General features: G+C 40.0%; 1 protein-coding gene across 5 annotated transcripts in view; it reads left to right on the plus strand.

The window, feature by feature from the left end:
* ARHGEF33 (Rho guanine nucleotide exchange factor 33) overlaps positions 1-10,134 on the plus strand; it is a 79,560-nt gene extending 69,426 nt beyond the window's left edge. For 3 of the 5 annotated variants that reach the window (XM_012788500.2, XM_076000692.1, XM_012788501.2), the window contains 2 exons: positions 2,410-2,549; positions 9,714-10,134. In XM_012788500.2, the coding sequence (XP_012643954.1) occupies positions 2,410-2,549; positions 9,714-9,843 (270 nt within the window). In that variant the 3' untranslated portion in view covers positions 9,844-10,134. Of the gene's footprint in view, positions 1-2,409; positions 2,550-7,858; positions 7,934-9,706 lie in introns of all 5 variants that reach the window. The other 2 variants (XM_012788502.2, XM_076000693.1) reach the window with 2 other exon arrangements.
* The last annotated feature ends 5,837 nt before the right edge of the window (positions 10,135-15,971 follow it).

Here is a 15,971-nt window from a genome sequence, read left to right on the forward strand (position 1 = left end):
GGTGTCTGCAAGCCTTGGGGGCAAAGAGGTGTTGAAACTTGTATCCACCAAAGGGCTAACAGTTCCTAATCAAATACATAATTCTCTGTATGTGATTGGAACAAAGCTTGATAGTTGCAGGAGATAAACTCTTCGAAAGTCCTATCCTTAAAGGTGTCAGCTCTTTGCTGTTCAGATATGCAAAACTTATGTTCCATCTCTTCAAACATATTCTGTATGTTCTACCCCTACCCAGCAGAGGTATCGAAGGAAGGGTAGTCCTTCATGTTTTCTTTTTTTCTGAGACAGAGTCTCGCTTTGTTGCCCAGGCTAGAGTGAGTGCCGTGGCGTCAGCCTAGCTCACAGCAACCTCAAACTCCTGGGCTCAAGGAGTCCTGCTGCCTCAGCCTCCCGAGTAGCTGGGACCACAGGCATGCACCACCATGCCCGGCTAATTTTTTCTATATATATTAGTTGGCCAGTTAATTTCTTTCTATTTATAGTAGAGACAGGGTCTCACTCTTGCTCAGGCTGGTTTCGAACTCCTGAGCTTGAGCAATCTGCCTGCCTCAACCTCCCAGAGTGCTAGGATTACAGGCGTGAGCCACTGCGCCCTGCCCCTTCATGTTTTCTTAAGGGTCAAGAAAGAAGACAGTTTGCTTTGGTGTGAAGAACACCTGAGGTGCAGGAGATATAGGTTCTAGTCCTGGCTTTACTGCCCAGCCTACTGCTTTTGGACACTTCATTTGGCTTTTGGACACTTCATTTGGCTTCTGTGTGCCTCCAGTTTTCTCATCTACAAAAATAAGAATATATATATACACTTTACCTACCTGACAGGTGAGGATCAGGCCAAATAAAATAAGGTTCATGAGTATGTCTTACTTTATAGTACAAATGGAAGATATTATTGATAGATTTAGTCACTAAACAGTATGGAATGCAATATAAATGCAAGATATTATCAATAGATTTAGTCACTAAATAGTCTCTAAAAGCCCACTTCTCAAAATGTGGACCTTGGGCTAGTAGTGAATGTATTACCTGGGAACTTGCTATAAATGCAGAATATGTACCCCAGACCTACTGAATCAGAATTTAGGAAGATTCCCAGGTGACTCATGTAAACATTATGTGCATGTGGGCAGAAGCATGCCTTAAGCCACAGGTCTTCAAACCTAAGTTTGCAGAAGGAGTATACCTAGGCCTAACTCCAGAGACTCTGATTCAGAAAATTGGGGGTGGGGCTCAGGAATCTACATTTTAAATAGAGCCCTCAGCTGATCCTGTAAACCCAAAACCACACTTTGGGAAATACAGCACTAAGCCATCAAGATGTTGATCTTTATGGTTTAGTTATGAATCTTGGTAGAATCTGAGAGAATTTCTAGATCTGCTACTACAACCCAAGTTAAGTTCTCAAAGTTAAATCCATTTGTTTCCTGAAAAAAATTCATCCCCATGCTTTGCTTCTCTGTCAGGAGGCAGTCACCCATCTCATTCATGAAACTTTCATGGCATCATTGCTATGGTTTTTGCTTTGACTTCTTGGGTTCTTTTAAGGCTATTCAAAATTAAGCAGTTATTTTTAGGTTGCTTTTAAATTACAGGTACCTCAAAGTAAATATTTTGGTTATATAGAATGTAAATATATGTATGCATATCTAGCTTGTATGCATATAAATTATATACACATCTGTTTAGCACATATCACATTTAAAAAGAAACTAAGGAGTTCACAAAAGATACAGCTTATTTTTAGTTCATTTTACTTTATATTCAAAATATCATGGGCTGTGAGCTAGGCTGACACCACGGCACTCTAGCCTGGGCAACAGAGCGAGACTCTGTCTCAAAAAAAAAATCATGGGTAAAAAATTGTAAAAGTTGTATTAAAGGGATATTTGCAAGTTGGAAATATTAGTTAACATTTAGTTCTAAGCAGGTCTGACCTCTCAAAAACTCTTTCCCTCTTTTATTTCTAAAATGGAGAGTTAGGAACATGAGTTTAAAACTAGTATTACAATTAAGGAACTTTCTTATTTTGTAGAAAGAGAAACACCCAGAGATTGGAGGGGATTACTGCTGGTTTTCTAGTAAGACAATTTTGGTGCCAAAATAAGGATTTAATTTCTGTACCTTTAAAACATTAGCTAAAATTTTTTATTTCCTTATTTTTAATTATTGTTATATCATATTCTACTCTAGACTATTTGATGCATAGAAAATATTACACTCCAGTAGAGAATTATCCTCTTTCTACCTCCTGATTTTTTCATTAGCCTAGATTTGCTTTAGTTGGGATTTAGTGCCCACTGATAGTCTTTTAGGGTGGGAGAGGAAAGTGAGAAGGCAAAAAAATTGTCCCACAGTCAGGATAGATAATAACTTTGGAAAAGAGTTTAAAAAATCCTTCTTTTGTGTTTTCAGGAGATGCATTTAGAAGACACCACCAGGTTTTGTCCAAAGGAAGAACGAGAAAGTGAACAAACATCTTTCAGCGATCAAAATCCCAGGCAAGACCAGAAAGGGGGCTTTCGCAGCTCCTTCCGCAAGCTCTTTAAAAAGAAGTGAGTAGCCCTTAGACAAGACAGCGTTGTAACTCATTTCCCTTTGGGCTAAGTCTTGAGGTTTTAACAGTAATAAGTGTCAAGTACCCTGGTCTCTCACAACTGCTTTAAGTTCAGTGCTTGCTCCCAGTAGCCACGATTTCTACGGGGTGAAGATGTTTCTCATTGGTATCTCCCAAAGTAGAAGCAAACTCAGCCTTCTCCGCTGCCTCTTCTGTCTTTTATCCCTCCTTCTTTTTTCCAAAAATCATGTGTCCTGAGAGGAGTAAGCAGAGGAGGTCCCCTGGGACACAAGCTGGTGACAATCAAAGCCCTTTTAGACTGGGAGGAGTGGGATCCACTATTGGAGTTGGGTATAATGGGTGCTCCTTCAGAATCTCCCATCTGTGGAAAGTTTTCTAAGGGCATCTCAGCACTGCTGCCTTTAGGAGCCTGTCATTATCCTGGGTGCTAGTTCATGTTTATTGGGACCTCTGGTAGGGTTTTTCCTGAATAAATGGATTTGGCCTGAGCTCTAGTTAAAAGTCACTTTAATGGGGTTTCCATAGTCTATAGGAGAGAAAAACCAAGACATTTTCCTTCTGTGGTCCTTCTGAGAGTCTAGGTCGTTGTTGTCATATGAAACATTACCAACCAGGAATTTTGGCCAGCACTGTTTTCCAGTCTGGGAGTCAGTGGCCAAAGCCCAAAGTAAAATGTAAGGAAGAGAGAAGTGAGCATTAACGTTTGACCATAGAGGGATTTCCCCAGTCTAGCCATTGCCTGTCTGAGAGATGCTGTTTCTGTGTCCACTGGTCCTTAGGCCCACCTCCCTCCCCCTTAGAGAGATTTTCATTGCTGCTTAGTTTCCTTTGGTAGAGGAGGTTCTTGCAGTGAGTTTTAAACAGCAAGTCTTCATAATTTAGTGAGTGGAAAAGATAAATGCTGCCTTCGGAGAGTTGCTATTGAGCAAGAGAGCACAGGGAAATCCCTTTCTCCTTGAAGGTAGGGGTTACTAGCTGATTTAGATAATGGTTTTTTTTTTTTTTTTTAGATAATAGTTTTGATGGAAGAATTGGGGGTAGACCTGGAGCAAGACTTTCTTTTTATGGTTTGTCTAATTCTCCTCCTGTGGGGAAGGTGGTACTGGGATGAGTGGGTCTCTTATTGTTGGTGTCTGCCTGTTGTTACTGGACAAGGAGGAAGAGGAGGGAAGAGTACCAGTTCTGTAATTAGCCACAGCCCTACAGTCCCCTTTAAGTTTTGCTAAGGCGACCCAGTGCATGCGTGCATGACTGTTGCTGGATCCCCAAACCACCCTTATTCAGGGATTGAGGAGTTAAGAATTACATACCACTCTGTAGGATCACAGACTTAGATCTTTCTTGGCCCAGTGCCTACCTCTGTCACCTTTGACATGGGTAGGAGGACCTGGAAGCAGATAAGTCTCCAGCCTTGACATTTAGGCTCCTAGTTCCTTCTAAGTACTCCATACTCCTAAGGGTACTGCTTGAGCCCTTTTCTTTTTCTTTCTTTCGTTCTTTTTTTTTAATGACAGTATTCCCAAAATAAAACACCACTTTTTGCCCACTACCATTTATAATGACTGGGTGCTGTCAGTTGGAAAGCAATGAGCAATAGATCCAGGAAAATGCTCTGCTGGTGGCATGAAGCGTAGGGAGTAGATTTGTCCTCTGTGGATCCAGAGGGCAGACCCAGGGGCAATAGGTGAGAGGAAGAATATGCTAAAAACGTAGCTGCTATGAACTGGAGCTGGCTCCCTCATGATGGAGTGGGTTCTCTGAAGTTAAGCTAGATGACTCTGGTCAGGGATACTATGAGTGATTCCTGCACTGGGTGGGAGATGGCTTAAGAAATCACCAGAGTCCTTTCTAGTGTGGAGATTTGCTTTATCTATAGTTTGACTTTGTTGTAGCTCAATCTGAGTAATCATGTCTTTTTATTACTTGAAATAAGAAATTAAAATAGCCTTAGAAACTATAATTTACAGATCCACTACGTAGAAGACTAGGTTTATCTTTCTGTAGCCCCCCACAGGCCTTGGTTTCATGTAGAGGACTTGCTGTGGGCTCTCCAAATCCATGTTGGTTAATTGCTTTCAGTCCTCTTGCAGCTTTTTGGGATTCTCCTTAGATGAAGGGCCAATGGATTCCCTTAGTCCTCTTGTCCTTTCTCATAGATCAGTCCTTCCTGCATCAATCATATTGCTGCCACCAATACTGGCACTGTCCTTTTTATTTAAAATCCGAAGTGTTATCGGAGTGGAAGTAAAGGTGGAGCCACACAGATGACTTTCCCTCTGGCTGGCTTTCCTGGATTTTTAGATCTGGCTTAGGACAGTGAGCACCATCACGTGCTTAGGGTGCCACAGTGGGCTCTTTGGCACTTTGAGGACTTGGCATGGGATAAAGAAGCAGCCTAAGTAGCTTCTCCTAAGTGTTTTCATCTGAGGACCATGGAAAGTTTACTCTATTATAACAGAGAGAGGAAGGGCAGGGAGGCCGCAGTGTAGTGCAGGAAGACCAGTGGCTTTTAACTCAGTTGAGAACACACCATTCTTCTCATTAATTAAGCATTCTTTCTTATATGCATGCCCTGTAGAAGACACTTGAATAGGAATCGTGAGTGACATGGTCCCAGCCATTACATAGGAACTTGCACTCTGAAATTAGGCATGTGAACAATTATAGGAAAGAACCAGAAGAGACATTCAGCCCATTCTCCTCCTGTATGCCAGGTCAGGCTGGCAGCAAGCCCTATGACTTTAAGATGTGGCTAATCCTAGGTTCTGGAACCATTCCAGAGCCTGGCCTCACAGGTCCAAATGGGCCAGTGCCAGAAAAGCCACCTGTGTCATGTCTGGGACTCACTGCCTTCCTCCCCCACAGCCCTCTGGAGGCTCATTCCTGTCTACACTGACACACTTTTTGTTCCATAGGGGCTTGTTTGGCTGGTGGCCCCACACACCCAGAATGCTGCTTCGGGATGAAGCTAGGCATGGAGCCAGATGCAACAGAAAACCTGAGAAAGGGTTCTCTTCCCTCTGAGGCTGGGAGGGCCGAATGCTCATGCCCACAAGGATTCAAAAGGGAGAGTCAAGTTGACATCATAAAAAAAAATCCTGAAAAAATGCCCATGATATTTGGGGAAAAGGATGACCTTCTGATTGTTTCCATCTCAGGCACATTTGTCCTGGGTGGATACCAAGTCACATGTCCCTGAAAGCTGACCAGAATTGATCAGAATAAAGGCTACATATCTTAAAGTTTGAAAATGTTAAGTGACTTTAAACATTTTAAATGAGGATTTGTAGAAGCCAGGAACAGAGAACCTAATGTGATAGGTTGATGCTGGACTGAATACTCCCCCTGCCTTTGAGCAGGATGAAAAGCAAGCTATCTCATTCCAGAAGGATCTATATGGAGGCTGTCAAAGGCTTAAACCTAGATTATTCTGAGGCAAATGCTACTTCATCTTTATATAAAAGTCTTACACTTAGGTTAATGAGTATTTTCAATTAGGGGTATGGCAATGGGGAAGAGGATTACACAAGACAATTTAGGAGTATGGAATGTAGATGGTACTCTCTCTTTTTAGCCTCAGATTTAGGGGGAGTGAAAGATAAAGAATATGATTTCTATATGATTTAGTCTACTTCTTTACCCATCCTCTTGAGCACTTTATAACTTACATGCCTCAGAGTGTCTCTATCCCTGTCATCACCCTCCCTCCACCAATCATATCAAAAGCTGTTTTCTTCATCCTATAGAGAGAGAGAGAGAGTACTTCTATAGGGCCTATATTCAGTAATTGTCAGTGAGTCCTCTTCTTTTGGTGTCTTCTTACCTATTTTTGTATATGCCCAGCCTTGGCTGTGGAACAGGCCATGTGGAAGAGAGCAGGACTGCTAAAGAATCAATGGATGCTTTTATCCTCACCCTCTTCTCTATCTCTTTAAAGGCCATCTCAAGTCCCTCCCGTATCCTTACCCACTTTGTAGTCCTCTATTGTTTTTAATTTCCTATATATCTTTAAAATTGAAGGGAATAGTTGAAGGGATAAACGTTTTTTATATTACTTAACCCTGATCACGAAGTTTCTCAATAAGCCATTTAATTATTAAGTTAAGGGTCTTTAGTATACCAAGTTCTCTCCAGCACAAAAGAAGTAAAAGAGATAGTTCCTGCCCAGTTGGGAGCTTACAGTTCAATGTAAGGGTAACCTTAGCTGTAAGGTATAGTACTTAGCACATTGTAAGCACTCAACAAATATTGATTAAATGAATGCTTATTTGCTTTCAGTCCTCTTCCAGCTTTTTGGGATACTTCTTAGATGAAGTGCCAATGGATTCCCTTAGTCCTTTTTTCCTTTCTCATATTTCAGTCCCTCCTGCATTAGTCATATTGCTGCCACCAATACTAGCACTGTCCTTTGTATTTAAAATTTGAAGTGTTATGTGGGTAGAAGTAAAGGTGGAGCCACACAGGGCTGTTTATTTGATTACCAAAGCTGACTGGTTTGGCCAACAGGATGGATGTTCCTGTGCTCCCTTACTTCTTGAATTCCTAAAGCTTTTGAGGATGGTCTTTCCAATGAGAGAACAGCCCTTCTTAAGTCAGAGGATTCTGATTCCACTCCTTACCCATCCCCAGCTCCAGACATGCTCTCTGGGTTGATTTGTAGCAAATCTACACTTGTATGACCTACCTAACTCCCTATTTTCTTTGTCTCTGTCACTTGAGTGGAAGGCAGGTTAGCAACAAGTCTATTGTCTTTTCCTCTTTCCATCAATTGCTTGGATTTACTATGTGTCAGGATGTCCTGGCAGCCACTGTGGCCTTCCACAGTGTGGGCCTGCCTGTCCCTATAGTATCTGCTCTAATCTGCCCTGCAGTCAGCCAGAATGGCTCTAGGAGCTCAACAGCCATTTCTGAGAAAAGGAATAAAAGCAAACACTCTGGCCCTTTCTCCTAGATTCTGCAGGTTATTTTCTAGTAATTTAGGTATGCATTACTTCAGAGCCACACCTTTGGAAGAGTCCCAAGTGGCCATATACCACGTAAACATTACAAATTATCTTAAGAGGATGAAATTAGCTTTTTTAGTCATGGCTACAGTAGAATGATGGATTTTAAAAAGGATTAGCAAGTTAGCCATTAGTTAATTAATATCAAGAAATGCAGAGAAATTCAGACATTGGAGACACAGGGAAGGTACAATTTGTGAGAAGAGCAGTTAAAAAAGAAAAAAATTAAGCTGAGTTTGTGGACTTTGAAAACTAGACAGGGCGATTTTGGCATTTGTTTCAGAAATGGGAACGCAACTGGTGAAGATTTCTGTGGTCCTTGGGGCTGGTGGTGACATCAAAGCTTTCCCATTTCCAGGTAAACACTGAAACGGTTGCATGTTGGAACCATCAAAGTGTGACATGTTGGGTTTTGGAGAGATCAGATATAGCTAAGAGGGGAAATGTGAGGTAGAGATTTCAAGTTTTTACTAACGACCTTCTGTTGAGAAACTGTCACATGGGGAAACAGTTCAGAAGAAACAGCAGCCTGAATCAAATACTGTTCCCTGCTTCCTGTCCCTGAAACTACAGGCATGGCTAGTCTTATAAACAATAGAAGATATAGGGAAAGAATGAAGTGGTCAAGATACATCTTCCTATCATTTTGGGGACAATTTTACTAAGCAGGGATGATCTGAACTGGAGGTAGGTGGGAGTTCTGAGAGATGAGAGAAGGCCTGGAGTTTTAGGGTGGGGCACGAGGAGGTTGTTACAAAGGGAGAGTTCAGGGGGGGGTTCCTGAAGAGGAAGAGAACCTCACCCCACCCAGATGTCATCTTGTTTGATATGTACCTAGATGTACTGGAGTTGAGAGATAGAGTAGTTTTTCCTCTCTGCACTGGGATGTAGTAAAAAAGTGCTCCTTACCAAGTAGAAGTAGAAAGCATGGTGGGCAGCTATGGCTTCATCTGTGATATCACATATCAGGGTGAAAGGTGAAAATATCTAGTCATTCATCAGGTTTCCAGATATCAGGATTTTAGTCTTTGTGTGGATCCAACTTCTTTCCTTGAATAATGCAAAGGGATGTTTGAATTCTGCCCAATTAATTCAGTAAATGATAGAGTCATAAGTAACTTATCCATGAACAACAATGAGGACTCAATAGTATACCAGAAGTATAGTGAAAGGACCTGGAGGCCGCTTATCCGTCTTTTGTGGCTAGTGGAAGCATATCTGACTTAGCCTCAGTATATGGAGAACTTGTTCAGTTGTGTAGGAGCTTTGGACAAAGAACTTCATGTCTAACATCACTTTCGTACATCCTGCATGAGGTTTTTTGATATTGGTTCCTATTGTCTGGGCTAGTTTTACCCATTCTAGCCCAGAGTTTAAGCTAGCCAAAGCCCCAGTCTAGCTTGTCAGAGGTTATTTCCAGAAAGCCTCCTCCCTCCAGGGACTTCTGAACAAACTGGAAAAGGTGCAGAGCTGGAATGGATTACCCAACTGGCTTAACCAAGATAAAGGAAGAATGCACCCTCGACTGGGGACTCAAATGGACTGATTTGAGTTTTGACTATTGATTGATTGGCCTTGGTCTTCTTTGTGGTGGTTGAGATTATAGTATCTCCTAAATCTGATTACTGTATTCATTTCTGCATTCTACTAAATGTAGCATATATGTGTGGTTGGCTTCAATAAATCTTTCATTTAAAAATTAAAACAAGCAAAAGCAAGAGTTTGTAATGTAATGCCAAATTCAGTAAAGGCCCTTGGTAACCTTGGTTGAAAACAATGAATTCCATCTACTTTAGGTTAAGGGCCTTGGTAATTTGTGGAGTTGTTACTTCATTGAATCAAAAATAGGATTTCTCGAATTATCTTTTATTCCCCATTATGATGTTATTACACAATATCTTGCACTAACATATTCAGTTGTCACAGTTGTTCCCATAAAGCATTAGAAAGATATTCTTTTTATGTTGGATGCAAATCTTAGATACCCACGTCCTGAGTCATGAAATTCAGGGAGTAAAAATTATTCCAGATCTAGGAAGCAACTGTTTTACAAATGCAAAACAATTTGGATAGATAAAATATTTGAAAACAATTAAAACCAAATCAACCTGTACTTTATCTGTGTGCTGAGATTTTAGGTCCAGTGGATCAGAATACAGGGAAAAAACTAATGAGAATCCCTCAATGGATCCTTCACCCACCAAACAAGATTTCTTCAGAAACCGACTTGCTCTTGCAAATGACCTTGACCAAGGAACAGCTGTGTAAAACATACTTAAAGTTGTATTGTCAAGTGGTAAGATGAGGATAAAAAGCTTGTATATATATGTGTAGGAATATATATATATCGATGTATAAATCCCTAAGGAAAACTAGTATAAATACTTACATATGAAACTAAATCAACATACAAGACACTGAAGAGATGAAGATTAGTCAATGGTTAAGACCTGGCTTTTTGAACCTCAACACTTGGGAAAAGGGAAGTGAAGACTTTTCACATCATTACAGAAAAGTACAATAAATTTGGAGGAAAATAAACGTTTGTAAGAACAAAAACTTCCACTTTGAGATCATTCCCTAAGTATAATATTGAGCATGTTCATATTTAACATAGATGTGAATTTTATACTTCTTAGGCGTTTAGCTTATTAATTCATCCCACTGTTCTTAGGCTCTAATATACACCATGTTAGGACCCGACTCTGTCTTGTTCTATATCTTCCAGAAACTCCAGGGCATCCCTTAAGACAAAGGATTAGTTAACAACTGTATTTTATATGTTGCAAATCTGAGTATGGGGAATTTGTGCTTAAATCATGAAACAAAGTTCAAAGGTCAAAAACACATTGATTTCCAAACTTGTTCTAGTTACAGAAATCAGTCAAGGGAACAAGGATTTTGTAGAAACTGGGGGGAGGGGGAGGGCAAAAAACCATTTTTCCTTGTGTGGGTTGTGCTGAGGATGGAAACAGTCCAGAGGCTATGTTTTATTGAATACTCAATATTCAGGATCCACTAGTGACCTTGAGTGTCATGCAGACAGATTAGGAAAAAAAGCACTGATTTAGCCATATCTTCTTAAAAAGATCTTCATCAGTCTGAAAGGAAGGTGGCAACAGCATCAATGAATGGCTCACATATAGTGGTTGCTATAAACACCAGGTCAGAATGAAAATTCAGGGTTGTGGTACCTGTTTTCCAGAAGTAAGTCCTAAAGAAACAAAGCACTTAGAGCTCAGATAGAGGAATCAAATTGCAGAGAGGCCAGCCTGGCTCTGGTGTGATAAAATGTGCTCTGTTTCCACATGGGTATGTCCAAGATGGTCAGCATCCTTGCAAACATCAGATTCATAATAGAAAAAAAATTAGATTTAAACAATTTGTCTTTATTCACAGGCAGTCATCTATAATAAATTAGGGGTATTTTTTCTGTTCATTTAAAATCTTGGTATTCAAACTGACTGCTTCAGAGACTGTTCCTCTGTTAATGCACTTTGACAAAATAGGCAGTTTCACTTCTGAGTGTTACAAGTGCTCTTGTCTTTGATGACTAATTAGGAACTCATCCATTAGCATTTTGAACAATAAGTGTTCTGAAACATGTAAAGGATCACTGCCAAGTTTTTAAAGTTTCCAGTATTTAAGTTTAAGCTAAGATTTTCATTTCCCTGGAATTAATGAATTCATTTGGAATTAGATTTTTCTCTATTATCAGGCCATAGTTTTGGGGCAGTACTTGAAAGCACAATGCCAAATCGACTGGACATGAAAAGTGAAATACTGTAGAAGTCACAAACTCTTAAATAAAATGTAAACAACAATAAAATTCCTTTCCCCTTAATATTGTTTATTATAAAAATGATCAGTTACTTGAAATATTTAAAAAATATCACACACCTCCCAAATTTCATTTTGATAGCATCCTCTGAAAAATCTTGATGCTACAGCTGTAGCACAATTCGATTTAGTTGTATTTTATGAAACTAGCCTATGAAACTAGCAATAATACTCCTGCCTACTCTCTGGGTCCCCATCACCTGACATCTGGATTTTTCTGGTAGCTTTCTAACTGCCTCCAGGCACTTTCTGCTCCCACGTACCCCATATGGCTCTAAGACACCAGTATTCCCAAATACTGCTTTGTGTGAAACTCTTCAACTATTCTTACTTGTCTATAGTCAAATTCCAAACTCCTTGACTTGACATTCAAAGTTCTGTTTAGTATGGCTCCAAGTTTTCCTTCTGGCTGTTACACTTTGTAGTTCTAGGTGAACTAACTTACCTCAACTAAGCTGTTTCCCAGTAAGCCATATACCTTGTCCAAGCTCTTTTCTGTAGTTCCTTCCTCTCTGCTCATCTGGAAACCCAGTTTAAGCCCCCTCATCTTTTTGTGACCATTTGTGGTGTAACTTTTTTACCTTTCAATGTATTTGTCTTATCTTCCCAGCAAGAATGTAAGTACCTTCAAGGGCAAGAGCTGTACCATATTTTTGTTTATTCCCTTTCAGCACTAGAACAATACATAGTAGGTGCTCAATAAATAGTCAAGGATGTAATAGGATAGAGGACTACAGAAAATAATTTCTACTCTTAATTTGACAAAGAGCTTTAGGGTTGTCACTTTACCTTCCTGCCTTGCATTTTCAGTCACAAATATCAGTCACAAAGGAAATAAAATATAATAGTCTTCAGAAGCAGTTAAAAGGTGCCCCTGCCACTTTCACAGCACCTAGCATTAGAAAACACCTCTCCAATTAAAAAAAAAAAAGTTTTCTGTTGTCCTGGCTCATTTCATAATCTTTCTAGGTAGTACTGTAAATTGACATGGAGATAGGATCTTTAATGGTATATATAAATGACATTTAATATAATGTTGTATTAGGGATGAATCAGAGTGGGAAAGAACTTAACAATTGCTACATCTGTGATCTCCAGTCCTTTGTAGAGGTGCAGTTTACATAGGAGACTGCAGATGTCTTTGGAAAGCGTTTGGGTTGATAAGGAGAAAGCAGCACTCTACCAAAAGATGAAGTGGATAGTTTTGCACAGGTGAGGGCTTGCAACAGGCCCCTTCTGCAGCCTTGCAAGATCTATATACAAGCCCAAGCAAGGACTGTCCTACTTTCTATGACTACAGAAGTAGAATATTTGAGAACCAGGGATTTGTAGACCAACACTCTAGGGTTCTCCTCAGTGGGCTATTTCTTTTTTTTGTTTTTGTTTTTTTGTTTTTTTGGAAACTACAAAACAGTGGAAATGGGCTATTTCATCATATAACAAATAGTTTAAACTAGTCTGAGACTTGAAATTAGAACATCAGGGAAACTCTTTGAACAGTGTTTTTTATAGCACATCATATCTTATTCCCTTACCTCCTTCAAGTCTTTATTCATGCCACCTCCATGAAGGTACTTGTAAAAATGCACATTCCTGGGCACTGTTACAATCCCACTGTATTAGAATATAATGGGGGATGGGTTCTAGGAATATGCATTTTAAATGCAGTCATGCAATCTTTGGCCCACTGAAATTTTAGAGGCATTACCTCTTAGACTAATAAACGGTACTATGTTTCAGTACTCACATTCTATTCATAGGCTGAATTTTAGGACAGAATAAAGAACTGATTATACTTACCTTGAGATACAGAAAACTAATAGTTCATTGAAGCCCAAGTGAATATTTTTGTATTCTTAAATTTATCATCTCTGACCTTTATTATGATATACAGTAAGATTTTGATTAAAAATATACATATATCCATGATCAATGCCCTTTATAAGCCAGTAAAAAGTGATTGTATATTCCAGATAATTGCATGCACTTAGAAAAGTGACAAATTCAATGTCCTACGTTAAGTTGTATAATAAAATTAAGTCTAGTTTTCAGACTAAACTTTTCCTTGAAACATCACCATGAATAACTTTTCTCCTGAGCCTAAATCAATAATGTTTTGGGGACAGCTGGGATTCTCTTATCCTGAAAGTTGATTTAAAGATGTGAGTGCAGCACCCTCAGCATCCTGATGGTACAGAGGCCAGTGAGCCTCAGATGAGTGGAACTGAGTTGGGAGAAGAGGATGGGTGAGATATAGATTTTTAAAAAAGGACATGGGTTAAAAGGTTGAGAAAACTGATGAAGAGCCGTATAGTTTAATGGAAAAAACTGATACTGATGTGACACAAGACCTGAGTTTTAAACATATAAGAACATAAAGATATGAATTTAGGCAATGTTAAAATTACCTCTTTGGGAAGTTGTTAGATGTTCAAAATAGTTAAGATTTTTATCCCCAAATAACTTCCATTTTCCAAAATGTGTTATTGTTTTCCAAGAGCTTAGTGCATACTTTTTAATAAGTCATCTCACCTTTTCCTTATCTATAAAATAGAAATATTTTTATTCCTTCTTTCCCTATTCCCTTCAGAGATATAGTAGCATTAAATACTCTTAATTCTTAACAGGAAAACTGAGTGTGTTGGGTTTCTTGCCTATCTATCTATGTGAAGAAAGTGGGGTCTACTGTAAAGGACGGTTAGTAGATATCACCTGTGCTTCTGAGTGGATTGTTTCCACTTGGTACTAGATCCCATCCCTCTCCTCCTTATCCATCGCATTTTCCTTTTCAGCCTGGGCAAACCCTTCATACAAACATGCTCTTAATTTCTCCCATCTTTAAAGCAAAAGAAATACTCTCTTGATGGTTCTAGCTATGCCCCAGCTCTCTGCTTCCCTTTATTGTAAAACTTGAAAGAGGAAACTGCGCCAGTTCCTCTCTTGCCATTTTTTATTAAACTCACTAGGCCCAGGCTTTGCCCATACCACTCCCCTGAACTACTCGTCTCAAGATCACCAATGACTTTACACTGCCAAGTGAATGGTCCATACTCAGTCATCTTACTCTTCCTATCAAGTAGGATTTGACATGCTGATCACTTCCTCCTTCTGAAATAATTGCTTTACTAGGCCTCAAGAACACAACATACTCCTTGTTTTCATTTTTCTTCATTGGCAATTCCTTCTTAGTCTATTTGATAATTCCCCTTCTTCCTCCTTTTTTTTCTGTTTACAGATAGGGTCTCACTTTGTTGCCCAGGCTGGAGTGCAGTGTTTAATCACAGGTGCGATCATAGCACACTACAGCCTGGAATTCCTGGGCTCAAGCGATCCTCCTGCCTCGGCCTTCTGAGTAGGTGGGACTACAGGCATGTGCCACCATGCCTGGCTTCCCCGTTGCCCCTCTTTTAATGTTAGAGTTCCCTGGGCTCTCCTTTGCTTAGACCTCTTCTTTTTCCAGTCTATACTCACCTTCTTTGTGATCTTATCCAGTCTGCTGGATAAGACTTTGGTAATCCTTAGATATGATGAGTATGCTTTAAAGTATGATTTGTTTTTCTTGAGACAAGGTCTGCCTCTGTCGCCAGGGCTAGAGCGCAGTAGCATGATCATAGCTTACTACATCCTAACTCCTGGGCTCATGCGATTCTCCTGCCTCAGCCTCCTGAGTAGCTGGGACTACAGGCATGTGCCACCACGGCCAGCTCATTTTTCTAGTTTTTGTAGAGAGAGGGTCTCACTCTTGCTCAGGCTGGTCTCGAACTCCTGACCTCAAGCAATCCTCCTACCTTGGCCTCTCAGAGCGCTAGGATTACAGGCGTGGTGGCTCACAGGTGTGTACTACCAGGCCTGGCCCCTAAAATATCATCTTTATAAAAGTGACTCCCAATTTTATATCTTTAGCTTAGACCTCTAACCCAGACTCCAGACTAACATCTCCAGCTGGCTCCTTAACATCTCTTAACATCCTTAACATCTCTTAAAATGTATAATATCTATTGACCTCAATGTAGCCAAGCCTGCCTCAGCCATATCTTCCTCACCTCAGTTAATGGTAACTTTATCCTTCCAGTTGCTCTGGCCAAAAACCTAGAAATCATTCTTGACAGTTCTGTTTTTCTTATATCCCACATCCAGTCTGTCAGCAAATGAGCTCTCTTTCCAATATATCCAGACTCTGCCCTCTTCTCACCACCAGCACTGCCATTACCCTGGTCCAAGCCTCTTTCTGTTGGGCTAGCCTCCCTATTCCCACTCTTAACCTGTAATTATCCTCAATGGAGCGGCCAGAGCTATCCTTTTAAAATGCAAATCATATCATGTCACTCCTCACTGCTCTGCTCAGGCCTTCTATTTCTCTCAATGAGAAGTCAAAGTCATTACAAGGGCTTTTAAAGCCATAAGTGATCTGGACTCAGTTAAACCTCTTATGTCAACTCTTTCTATTCCACCCACATTTATTATTCTCCAGACACAAGCAGCCTTGCTATTCATTAGGTGTACCTATTATGCTTCTGCCTCTGGGTTTTTGAACAGGCTATTCTAAAATAATATGC

The sequence above is a fragment of the Microcebus murinus genome, chromosome 3 (genome assembly GCF_040939455.1).
Source record: "Microcebus murinus isolate Inina chromosome 3, M.murinus_Inina_mat1.0, whole genome shotgun sequence".
Classification (NCBI taxonomy): Eukaryota; Metazoa; Chordata; class Mammalia; order Primates; family Cheirogaleidae; genus Microcebus; species Microcebus murinus.